The sequence below is a fragment of the Cheilinus undulatus genome, linkage group 13 (genome assembly GCF_018320785.1).
Source record: "Cheilinus undulatus linkage group 13, ASM1832078v1, whole genome shotgun sequence".
Taxonomy (NCBI): Eukaryota; Metazoa; Chordata; class Actinopteri; order Labriformes; family Labridae; genus Cheilinus; species Cheilinus undulatus.
This window is the reverse complement of record NC_054877.1, coordinates 24,671,005-24,683,929: the sequence shown is the minus strand read 5'-3', so window position 1 is coordinate 24,683,929 and position 12,925 is coordinate 24,671,005. Positions and strand designations below refer to the sequence as shown.

At 38.3% G+C, this 12,925-nt stretch overlaps 2 protein-coding genes across 2 annotated transcripts; one reads left to right on the top strand and one right to left on the bottom strand.

Moving 5' to 3' along the window:
- Positions 1-3,698: 3,698 nt before the first annotated feature.
- iba57 (iron-sulfur cluster assembly factor IBA57) lies at positions 3,699-8,167 on the top strand. The gene is made up of 3 exons (XM_041802460.1): positions 3,699-4,176; positions 7,037-7,386; positions 7,502-8,167. Exons 1-3 carry the CDS (start codon positions 3,809-3,811, stop codon positions 7,936-7,938), a joined length of 1,155 nt encoding a protein of 384 aa, XP_041658394.1. The 5' UTR covers positions 3,699-3,808; the 3' UTR covers positions 7,939-8,167.
- A 71-nt stretch (positions 8,168-8,238) lies between these two features.
- On the bottom strand, positions 8,239-12,879 carry jmjd4 (jumonji domain containing 4). Its single transcript, XM_041802624.1, has 6 exons — positions 12,177-12,879; positions 11,906-12,071; positions 9,462-9,587; positions 9,109-9,376; positions 8,871-9,017; positions 8,239-8,757 (listed from the first exon to the last, which is right to left on the bottom strand). Exons 1-6 carry the CDS (start codon positions 12,427-12,429, stop codon positions 8,422-8,424), a joined length of 1,296 nt encoding a protein of 431 aa, XP_041658558.1. The 5' UTR covers positions 12,430-12,879; the 3' UTR covers positions 8,239-8,421.
- Between the last annotated feature and the right edge of the window lie 46 nt (positions 12,880-12,925).

Here is a 12,925-nt window from a genome sequence, read left to right as displayed (position 1 = left end):
TGAGAATTAGAAATAATAGGGGCAGCAAAGCCTTTGATTACAAAAGTCATATTTAGAGTATTAAAGTTCAGTTTTAGTGGAGGAGGGGTACATTTCAACAACATAAAAATCATACTGCACTCATTATCTCATATGGGAAAATTCAGTAAAAAGAGAAAAGCAGGACTGTCCCAGAATCAGCTGCAGCAGTAAAACCTGTCTTTTTTCTCCAAATACTAAAAACAGACATTGAGAGTGTGAAAAAACAGACTTGTTAAAGACATTTTAATAGTATCAATTATGTGTTGAGTGCAGAACTTGACCTGAAAAAAAAAAAAAATCTCTTTACTTAAAAATATCTTTGTATTCAGGGAGTCATAACCTGCTTATAAACTGTGAGTTACATTATTTTTATCAGTAGAAATCTGTACTTCACAACTGTTGCCTTATAAATAAATGACTGTATGGGGCATCAAATTAGCTCACAGAATCAAATCCCCCAATCCTTGCACATGTTTGGTGCATGTCTCCCTTATAGTTTCCTGTCTCTCTTCAGCTGTCCTGTCCATGAAAGGCAAAAAGCCCCAAAATCAGCAAAAAATGACTGTTTAGTCTTTATTATTCAACAGGTACATGCTACTGTTACTGTGTTTCCAAACGTTATAATGAGTTTCTGTTGAGTAAATACATCTACAGTCTTCAAGGGAAGCACATGATGCCTGTTTAGCATTTCTATTTAATTAGCTGAAGATTGTAAGTTGTACTAATACTATATTATTTATTTATTTATTTCATTTCATTTAACCAGGAAAACCTCATTGAGATAAAAAATCTAATTTGCAAGAGTGGCCAGGACAAGAAGGGCAGCAGCACAATGAACAGAGTTACAGACATGAAATATTACAGTAAAAAAAAAAAAAAAAAAAAAAAAAAAAACACAGGTAAAAAAAAAAACAAAACTGCAAATCACAGAGCACAATGTCATTGGTCAAAACATCTACAGCTTAAAGCTTCATCCTCCAATGTCTTCAACCTACTTTTAAAAAGATTTGAAGAGACCAGCTCCCCTAGACAAAGAGTCTCCTGCAGAAGATTCCAGGCTGCAGGAGCTGCGTACCTGAAACTCCTTTTACTCATTTCAAGAAGGACTTTGGGAACAGAGAGCAAAAATAAGTCTTGTGACTGAGTCACAGAGCGAAGACTGTAACTTCCAGAACTTTTTACATGAATAAGATCCCACAAGTATGATGGAAGCAGATTTAGTAAAGCCTTATAAATAAAGACATGCCAATGGTTTAGCCTATGCTTTGATAAAGAAGGCCATCCAACTTGATCATACAGGGTACAATGATGAGTTAAGGACTTAAGGTTTGTTATAAACCTCAGTGCCCCATGATACACAGTATCCAAAGATTTAAGGCATTGAGAAGATGCATGCATGTATAAAACATCACCATAATCAGTTAAAGGCATAAAAGTGGCAGAAACAAGTCTTTTCTTTGCAGTAAATGAAAAACAAGACCTATTTCTAAAATAAAATCCAAGCTGCAATTTTAACTTCTTCACAAGTTGCTCAATGTGAAGCTTAAAAGTCAAAGAATCATCAATCAAGAATCCAAGATATTTATAAGAAGGCACAACCTCAATCACATCACCCTGAGACATAGTGACAGAAGGCAGGTTCAGTGATTTTCTCTTTGAGTTTGAGAACATCATCAGTTTGGTTTTGTCAGGATTCAGAACCAATTTTAACTCATGCAAAGAGTCCTGTACAATATCAAAAGCCCCCTGTAGGCAACAGAGAGCCTGATGCTGCGTAGGAGCAGAGCAATAAATGACAGTGTCATCAGCATATAAATGAACATTTGCATTGGGAACATTTTGACCGATACCGTTGATATAAAGTGTAAACAACAGCGGTCCCAAGACTGAGCCTTGAGGCACACCATTTTTAACGTCAAGACACTTAGAGGTAAATCCCTCAGCCTGCACACATAGTGTTCTGTTTGAAAAATAATTTTCAAACCAACAAACAGAATGTTCAGACAGACCAATACAGCGCAGTCTGTCTTTCAGAATGACATCGTCCACAGTATCGAAAGCCTTCAATAGATCAATTAAAAGCTATATACTATGTTGGCTCTTATCTTCGTGCCTTTAGTCTCAACAGCGGTGCTTGAGTTTTCAGTGAAATCATACCCTTTCATTATAACTACCTTTATTTTTATTTCAACTCTAGATGCTGTGCTGTTTTGGCCTGGTTTTCCTTGGAAGGGAGATGTTTTTTTTACCTGGTCATAATAATTTGGCTTTTTTGACACAAAAAATACCAAAATGATCTTTAAAATGTCCAAGTGGAAACAGATTTACAAAGTATTGTCAGCTAAATAAAAATGTATAATGTAACATGAGTGACTGCATAAATATTCACCCCCTTCAAGTCAGTATTTAGTAGATTGACCTTTGGCTGCAACCACAGCACTGAGTCTGTGTGGATAGATCTCAATCAGACTTGCACATCTAGACACTGAAATTTTACTCCATTCTTCCTTTACCCAAGCTCTGTCAGGTTGCTTTGGGAATGGGTGTAAATGGCCCTTTTCAAGTCCAGCCACAAATGTTCTCTGTTGTTTTAGGACATGGGCTTTGACTCAGCCACTCCAGAACAAGTACTCTGTAAACCATTACTGCATAGCTTTCACTGTATGCTTCAGGTCACTGTCTTGCTAAAATAAATCTTCTCCCAAGCCATGGTTCAGCATGTATTTTACTCTCTACAAGCCTTCCAGGCCAGCTGCTGATAAGCATCCCCACAGCATGGTGGTGCCACCACTGTGCTTTACAGTGGGGATGGTGTGTTTGTGGGGATGTACAGTGTTGGTGTCCACCAAACATAGTGTCTTTTGATCTCATCAGACCAAAGAAACTTCTTCCACTAGACTGAGTATCCCACGTCTTTTGGCAAACTCTCGCTGTGAGTTGTCTTCAACAGTGACTTTCTCTTTGCCGCTCTCTCATAAAGTTTTGACTAGTGAAGAGCCCACGCAACAGTTGGTTGTATGCAGAGTCTCTCACATTTCAGCTGATGAAGCTTGTAACTCCCTCAGAGAGGTCAGAGGCATCTTGGTGCCCTCTCCAACTAGACTCCTTCTTGCACGGTCACTCAGTTTGTGAGGACGGCCTGATCTAGGCAGATTTACACGTGCCATATTGCTTCCATTTCTTGATGATGGATTTAACTGAATGCAAGGGATGTTAAGTGCCTTGCAACTTTTCTTTTTTTTTTTGCATCCATCCCCTGACTTAGACTTTGCAATAACCAATTCTTTGAGCTGCTTAGTGTTTTTTTGTCTTCATGGAGGGTTTTTTTTTTTTTTTTTTGTATTTTTGGGGGTGAATAACTTTTTATGCAGTCACTTTTTCTAAATTATATATCTTCTGGTCACAAATGCCAAACTATATTAACTATAATTAATTTATAAATCAATAAAAGAGTAAAACATCCAAGGGAGTGAATACTTTTTAATTGGCACTGTACATTCATATTCATATTAATTATTATAATTCTTTGTACAATAACTAATCTATTTGTTGGACGAACTGTTCTGGTAAAATACTGATGGGGTTACATAAACATTGGAGTAAGAGACAAACTCGCATCAGGAGCAAAACAACGCTACATGTGTGTTCAAATATTATGGAGCAGTGCATGATGGGATTTCAAGATGGAGCCGTCTACCGCTGTGCGCAGTGTTATGTAGCTGTCCGCTGTTGCAAATTAAAAGCAAGGCGTTTATTATAGATCTACGCGTTAATACTAGCATTTAAGATGGGAGGTTTGTTTTTCGGTAAAAGGGCGTTCATGTCCTCTGGCTGTCTCGGTGTTTACGCTAGAAAATCCTGCCATCGGTATTTATGTCTGACGTTCGACGTCTCCGTCTCGGCTCCAGCAGGGATTCATGGGAGGAGATATAGCAGCCAGGGGACAAGTAACGGAGGAAATACATTAGGAAAGTTTGTATGTTATCACCTTCCTCACAGGACCTTGTTGAACATCCATGGTCAGGATACGAGTCCGTTTCTTCAGGGGATTATAACCAATGACATGACGCTGCTGGGGGATCCTGCTCAAAAAGCCATGTACTCACACATGCTCAATGTACAAGGAAGGACACTATATGACATCATATTGTACAGGTAACAGAACTCACCATTACACCGTCTAAAACTTAGTATGTTTTGGCTAACAAAGAGGGCGTGGCTACTTATCTTGTGACGCAGTTTTGGCAGTCAGACTCCAACATTATATCTATCAACAGATGTTAGTTTCCACCCTTTACTATCAACTGGCTTGACTAGAGTTGTTATGTTTATTCCCTCTTGGCTTTTAAAATTTGATGGTTTTATTTGCCTTAAGCCTTATCCCCTCTGAAGATTATGGCTCTGTATTAAATGTGAATCAAAGTTACTTAAGTAACTTACAGATTTAGTGATGTCATGTAAGAGCCATACATCCCTAACATTGTCCCAGAAATTATTGTTTTCCATTGTGTCATTTTTTAAAACAGCTTTCAACAAAATCTATCAACTGATCAATTATCCAATCAATACAGTGCCAAATCATTAGTAGCCAAGTCCAAGGACACTTAAGAAAAAGGGCTTATGTAGTATTAGACTTGCTCTTTATGTTATTTAAAGAGACCTGACATATATCCACTGTGAGCAGTCAGCATCCGATAGCAATGACAAGTACCTTTTGATACCTTGAGCAAAAACAGACTCATAGTAATCAGCAATCTGCCATGGAAGGGGTTAGAAATGGAAATAGTCTTCTTTAGACTTCTTTGTCTGAAGAAGAGCATTTTGGCTCGAAACATCACTTGATTGTTAATAAACGCCTGATATGGGAGCTCCTTGGTATGCGGACCTTCTCTCTTTGCCAGCATGATAGTGTAAAATAATAAAGTTGAGCATTGGTGAAATGGCAAAGGGGATATTCAGCAAATTATAGCTATGCTATAATTCAGTGAAACTTCTTGATTAGTACAAAGTGAAAAAATGCACAATATTGGATTATTGCTGGTAGCTGATATACGCCGGTATTTACAAATTCATCTCAGCTGATACTAATATCAATATTGAAACATTTTAACAGTAAAGAACATCATCCTATAGTAGAACTGACCAGCTCATTTTTGTGACAGTCTGCGATTTTGAAACAGACTTAAAGACATGCAACATTTGACTTTGCAACAGATAACAGAGGTTTTTGTTGTCAAATAAATACACTAAGTAATGCATGATAAAGAAATTCCTTGAGTAACAGTAAATGCAAAATGTATTTTTAAAAACAGGTAAAACAAGCTGTATGCATTTTTTTTTAGTATTTGGAAAGTCACACCTCTCTATAGAAGGCCTCATGATGGAAAATGCATATCAGCGCAAAAACCAAGCCATGAGGTCAAATGAACTGCCCACAGAGCTCAGAGACAGAATCATGCAAGGCACAGATCTGGGGAAGGCTACAAAACATTCTGTTGCAGTGAAGGTCCCCATGAGCACAATGACCTCCATAATTCTTAAATGAAACAAGTTTGGCACAACCAGAACTCTTCCAAGAGCTCATCTTCTGGCCAAATTGAGCAATCAGAGAGAAGGGTCTTAGTAAGAGAGGTGACCAAGAACCTGATGGTCCAGAGATCCTGTGTGGAGGTTGAACAAATTTCCAGAAGGACAGTTATCACAGCAGCCCTCTATTGTTCCAGGCTTTATGGCAGAGTGGCCCAAACTGCTCATCACATGCCTAATACCGTCCCATCAGTAAAGGATGGTGGTGGCAGCAACATGCTGTGCTTTCTCAGTTGCAGTGACTGGGAGACTGGTCAGGGTTGAGGGAAAGCTGAATAGAGAAAAGTACAGAGATATCCAAGGTGCTCGGGACTTCAGACTGGTCGGAAAGTTTACCTTTCACCATGACAATGACCCTAAGCATACAGCCAAGACAACACAAAGAGTGGCTAATGGACAAATCTGTGAATGTTCTACAGTGGCCCAGCTCTGACTGAGAGCTCTGGATTGAACCCCATGGATTATCACTGGTGATACTTGAAAATGACTGTCGTTGACGGTCGTCATCCAGCTTCAATGAGCTTGAGAGGATTTGCAAAGAAGAAAGGCAGAAAATCCCCCAATCCCAGTGTGCAAAGCTTGTTGCATCATATTCAGAAAGACCAGAGGTTGTAACTGCTGCAAAAGGAGCTTCAACTAAGAACTAAATAAAGAGCTCTAAAACGACAGTGTGATATTTCAGTTTGTTTGTTTGTTTTTTTTTTTTTTGAAGATTGTTCACTGGATAAGCTAGTATCTCCTGACACTGGTATCATTCAGTGATATCTCGCATTCCAATTACCATAATAAAATGAAAATGGTAGTTAAATTTGCTGAAGTTTCGGCAGATACAAGATCATTGTTGATGTTTAAAAGATGATAGATTCTGTCAGATGCCTTAATTTAAGTATCAACCATATATGACCAACTTGCCATGTTATCAAGTTGCTGGTTCATTTTGATTCAATTCATGCAAGGATTAGGGAAAGTCTAATTTGTAGCTTGTCATTGAAATTTAATCAAGATATTAAAAAAAACATTTTTTTATAGTTATTTGACTGATACAGCTGTTTGTACATTGTTTAGATGAAACAACTTGAGGTTAAATAGAAAAAGCCCTTTACTTTCATTGTGTTTAGTTGAAATCTAATCAATACTACTTGACAGGACATTTTCAGCATTAAAATGTTTGATATGTCCGTGGATATTAGTGGTGTCATGTATGTTAATATCGCAGCATGGCCACCAGAAGGTGGACAAAGCAGTGTGTCCATGTGCAGTGTCTTCTGGTGATAAATCAAACTCTTTTGGAAAGAAAAATCTCAAACTAAGGAAGACCAGGCACACCAAGGGTGAAAAAATTCTCACCTTTAAAAGTAAGATCTGGAATTGTATTTTTCAGTGCTGTGCCTTTGTAACAATGTTTAAAGCTTGTTGTATTTCCTTTCAGTTTGAAAGAAGCTGAGCCAGGCCATGGTGTTTTCCTGGAGTGTGACAGCACAGTTAAGGACTCCATCTTGAGACATTTAAAGGTGTACAAGATCCGCAGGAAGGTCACCGTGAACCCCTGTCCTGACCTCTCAGTGTGGGCTGTGTTCCCTCAGCATAAGAAGATGAGTGAAGAGGCCTGTAAACCACAGCTGTCCTCCCCAGAAAAGGCTTTGGTATGGGAGACAGATCCTCGAACTCAGGAGATGGGCTTCAGATTGGTGGTTGACAGTCAGGTCAGCCCCATGGATATTATTCCATCATGTCAGAAGGGTGACACAGAGGAGTATCACAGACACCGCTATGAAATAGGTAAGAACCATTCATCTAAGTACATGCATTTTGGATGTGAATAGAAGATTTGCATGCACATGTGCCCTTTATGGTTGACAAGTTTTTGTTGATTTCCTCTGCTGTTGTTGTCTAGGACTTCCTGAGGGGGTGAAGGACCTCCCTCCTGGGATGGCGCTACCGCTGGAGTCAAATCTCGTCTACATGCAGGGTATCAGTTTTAGCAAAGGCTGCTACATTGGCCAGGAGCTCACAGCCAGAACTCATCACACTGGGGTGATTCGGAAACGTCTGATGCCAGTACGCTTGTCAGCTCCGATCCAGGACCTCAAGGAAGAAGCTACCCTGCAAACCCAGTCAGGCAAGCCAGCTGGGAAGCACCGGTCAGGGGTTGGAGAGCTGGGACTGAGCCTAATCCGTATGGCTCACGTCAAAGAGGTTCTGACGCTTAAATCTTCTGATGATGCCACAGTGACGCTCGAGGTTAATGTGCCAGACTGGTGGCCTAAAGATGTAAAAAATCAACTGAAGAGAAGGATGTTTTACAGTTCCCTCACAAGTGATGGGCATTAAATCTGACATATGCCTTTTAAGCAGAACCCTGAAGTACAGTATGTTACACTGTCATTGCTTAACAGCTGTGTGGCACTGATCCATAAATGTTTTTATCTGCAATTTATTTTGTTTGCAATACAGCCCACTTTAAGAGTGACTTTTCCCAAATTGTCATTTATCTAAAACACAATTATGCTATTTAAATGCTCTATTTTCAGCACTATAAAAATCTAAATGGTTTTGTTTGTTGTTGAATAAATATTTGAAAAAGCAAAACTCAAACATCTTGTGTATTTTTATATTCATAATTTTATCTTTTCAGTGCAAAAACAAATTCCAAACACTCACAAGCAACACTTGACATTACAATCCATCCCAAACCAAAAGTGTAATAACACTTTTCCAGTCATCTTTTTGCTTTTTCATACAATACATATTTGGCACTTTTCATTCAAGCTATTTCCAGGTGATAAGTACACTGTTGAGATGCCACTTCACATCTCACTCCTGGTAAAGGAGATGCTGCCCCCTGGTGGATTGTATGGTGTCACGGATTTGCTGTAACATGGTTTCTGGCTGCAAAGTCAAAGTCGAATGATCTAGCCGCTTAAAGTCTTCATTGCAGAGTAGACATTCAATAATGTGAGCCACCCTCTGTAGGTCAAAGGCAGCGTGGTAAGGTCCGAGGGTGGTGAGGGTCTCTGATAGATGTCGGGGGTAATCTGAGGAATCTCCAGACGAACAAGCATTCAGGAAAGCCATCCTGTTGTTGGCAACGATTTTCAGGAAGGAGGCAAATTCTCCATAGTTGATACCAGAGCAAGCTTTCATGATGACCTTAAAAGGAAGAATTAGCATTGACTTCACATGCAGTGGTGAAAATATTTAAAGCAGCCACAGGGTTCTAAAAAAAAAAGCCTGGAGGCAGACTAATCCTGTCCCTGTCTTACCTGGCAGTGCTGATGCCACGAGTCCATTGTGTTCCTCCACTCATTTATCTCTTTTTGAACAGATGAAAGCTCATTCTGAAGAAACTGCCACATTAAGTCTATGTTGCAGCCATTCAGCCAGTTATGATTAATAGAGATGGTGTCCTCCTGCAAGACACACACGAGATAGATCATTCCTTTGTGATACTTACAATACATACCTTAATTTATGGTGCTTTTTTAAATGTGCAGCTTGTACCAGATTATACACTTGATGATGCCAGCCACTGGGCACGAAAATTATTTCCCCTGCCTCCTGAATAATTTCAAGAGGCTGACAGGCTTCCTCAGAGTGTGGGAAAAGGCCTTTATCTTTAAGTTCAGCTGATGTAACGTCATAAGGAAGGTTTCCATGGGTGTCACGTAAAAACTCCTCCTGACCAGGAGGATACAGGAGCCATTTCTTCCTGCCACATATGTTTGCAGACCAACTGTAGGAACGGAACACATCGGCATGGAAAGGAGTCCTGAGGACGAGAGAGCATTTTGTTATATGAAATCCACAAACTACTTTCTCACTGCATCTTTGTTGATAAGTGAAATTTTTCCTACCATGAGCCTTTGGGTCCCATGTAAACAAACCGGTAGTCGTCTACTTCAAGTGTATCCCAATATTCATTAAGCCAGTCAGAAGAAAAGTAGACTGGTGTGGTGTAAACATTATGTTCTGGAAAGTCCCTGCAGAAAAAAAATATATAAATTACCCATGGGTGAAAACTAACTAATTACATTTATTCAGATTACTGTAATTAAGTATTTTAGGAGGTACTTTTACCTCTACTGAAGTAAGTTTTAAGCAGAGTAACTGTACTTTTACTTGAGTAGAGTGCTCTTGTACTTTTCCACCTCACAGATACTGTTTACATCCCTAAACAGCTGTTGTATTTCCCTTTATTAAAGAGATGCGACTTCACCTGAACAACCTGGTTGGAGATCCACATTCTCATGTTGTTACTGACAATGAAAATTTCATATTGTACTCTACAACTCCTCAGTAGCAACTAGGTCTGGGTAGAAATTCTATATTTAGATTAAATCGCAATATGTCCTACTGTCAAATTGCAGAAATTGCGATATTTCTTTGACCAGAAATATGTGCCGAAATAAAATTTGCATACATTTCTTTGCAGATGCTCTATACATCTTGCAAAAATCACACTTTTCTTACTTTGTAAATGTTTTCTTGTTAAAAATTAAATTGACATAAAAAATATCATTCCCTTCAGTGCAATTCACATGGCATCTGCAATATGAGTCAAAATGATCACAGGTAGATGTTTTTTTTATTCTTCTAAAGCACTTAGTTTTATGATGATTTCTATAAGGCTTCAAGTCAAACAAATCAGTTAATTAACTACAGTAATTGAAGTAGACAGTTATTTTATTTATAGCGATTCATGCATGATGTTATGTCATCCTAGCATATAGGCTCAGTCTACAGGAAATAACAGTTTCTGTTTAATACATATAATATCAGTTGGTTAAAATCTAGACTAATGTATTGATTCCGTTTGTTTAAAAATACATTAGATGAGGAACTGAGAAAAACTGAAAGTCAAATCGCAAATGCAAAATTGGAAAAAAATTGCAATTAGATTATTTTCCAAAATCATTCAGCCCTAGTAGCTACTCAGTACTTAAAGTCAACTTTAAATTAAATACATTTCACTTTTACTTAAGTAGATTTATAGACCAGTACTTTTAATTTAACTTAGTAAGTTCTAACCAGAATAACTGTACTTTTACTTGGGTACAACAGTTGTGTACTTTTTTCCAGGGTATATCCAGAAAATCTGACATTAAATGTGATACTTTTTAATATCCTTTCTCAAGACCTTCTTCATATATATATGAAGACCCTATTACATCTTCAATGTGTAACCTGCTACATTAATAACAGTTCTGCATGTGTTTTGTGGTTAAAATAGCAAAGACAATGTCATGAAATTGATTGGGCTCCTTTCTTTGTCTTCTTACATTGCACCCAGACTTATCAAAAACTTGCTCACTGCTGCCATTTGCCTTATCACAAATGCTGCAATGTTTGCTAATATATGCATAGTCTGGCTGGTTTTAAAATCAGCACAACCTTTACCACAAAGCTGTTTTTGATTTCCAAATCCTGTTAAATATTTCCAGGTACATGTCTTAGTTGTGGCTCCAACTCCTACTCCTCCAACTGCTTCACAAAAAAGTTGCATCATTTACACTAGTGCTGCACAATTCATCAAATTACAATTGCAACTGCAATGTCAGGGTATGTGATTATAATTGCATAAAAGGCTGCAAATATTTTGTATTAAGTAGCACTTGAAAGGTGTACAAAAACACCTGCAGAAAGGCCTTTAAAATTACAATAGTGCCACTATTGCACTTTGTAGAAAAACATTTTCACAGAAGCTTTTGTTTTTTGGAAGACACTGTTAGTTTGAAATAAGTACTGTAAAAAAATATCTGGTTTCTATTTTCAATCCTATTTAATTTTTGGATGTTTTGAGTTTTGAAATGGACACTTCAAACTAAAACTATTCTCTGCATTTCCCTTTGCTTCCTTTTCCTTGATAACAAAGCAAGTGGACTCATGTTACCATTTATGTATTATACTGTAATAGCAAATTAAAATATTGTCCATAACAATTGCACATCATTATCAAATTGAGCAGCACTAATGTGCATGCACACATCATTGTTAACATCCATTTCACTTCCTAGCTAGAGATGCAGCAGAGCTTTGAGGATGCTCTGAAAGCTCAGTGAGCCAGAGCATAACTAGGCCAAGCAAAATCTGGCTGAGTTACAAATTAAAAATAAATAAAAAGCAGAAAAACTAATGACAACCTTGTATGGTGAATCTGAATTTGAAAAAAAAAGCTTCAAACTTCAAGCCTTACATTGAAGACATTTTAATACTTTTGAAAAGGTTTAATTTCTGCATCAATTTTTAATACTTTTTAAGACCCCTTAGACACCCTGTTTTTCACCCCTGCTATTATTACCTTGTCATGTGCCAGTCTTTAAGATAAAGACATCCCTTTGGAGATGAGTGGCCATTCTGGATGTTTTCCTTCCAGTATTGAATAAACTCTTTAAAAGGCATCACTTGTTTGGGGTTGGCATTGTACTCCTTAGCATTGCAGTTTGCAACAGGAACAGGTGTCTCATCTGTCAGGAAAGAAACATGTATATCTTCAAGTAATGACATGACAGCACTTATGGCAGTCACTGCATTTTGATATTGAAGCTAGTAGTAATAACAGGCGTATTTACCAAACTGTTGCAGTAGTTTCTGGAAATTAGGCTTCCCATCCTCAGTCACCCACTGTTTTCTACACTTCCAGTTCTCTGTGAACCTCTTTGAAAACATGCACGGATGGTTTGGGAGCAAGTACCGTTTGAAAAACTTAGAATAGCTTAGTTCTTTGTCGATGTAATCTAAAAAATGCGAGGACCAGAACTGTTCGTACGACTGTCTTGTTATTTTTGCCAGGCTGCAGCAGTTGCGGTACGCCTCCCTGTCCATGGTGGTAAACAAGACCACGGCTAGCACAGTTAGCGAGCTTAGCTGTCAACGTTAAGACTACAGAAACGTCACAAAAGGTTAACACGACGACTTTTAAGCATTATATGGCACATGTCGTTATGTATTTACAGTTGGCATACGCTAGAAATGACTGGTAAATAAGCATTGTGCTAAAACGTCACATTATTTTGTCTTGTCTATTTTGATATCAGGTCGCTGCAAGTGACTCCATACCGAGACGCAGGTTCCAGGACGACGCACCTATTAAAACACGTAAACACTCATTAATCGTTTCTTTCCTGTATTATTGTTTTAAAAACTGAATGCTCGTGCTGTGTGCATTCTAAGCAAATTTAGAAACCGTGGAGTCCAGGGATAACAATATACATTTCCGAAAACTCTGGTCGTGTCATCGTCCTCTTGGTGCTGAAATTTCCATCCGGACTGTAAATACAGCCGTGCTGTTACATGACGTCACGTCCGTAATAAACATCGC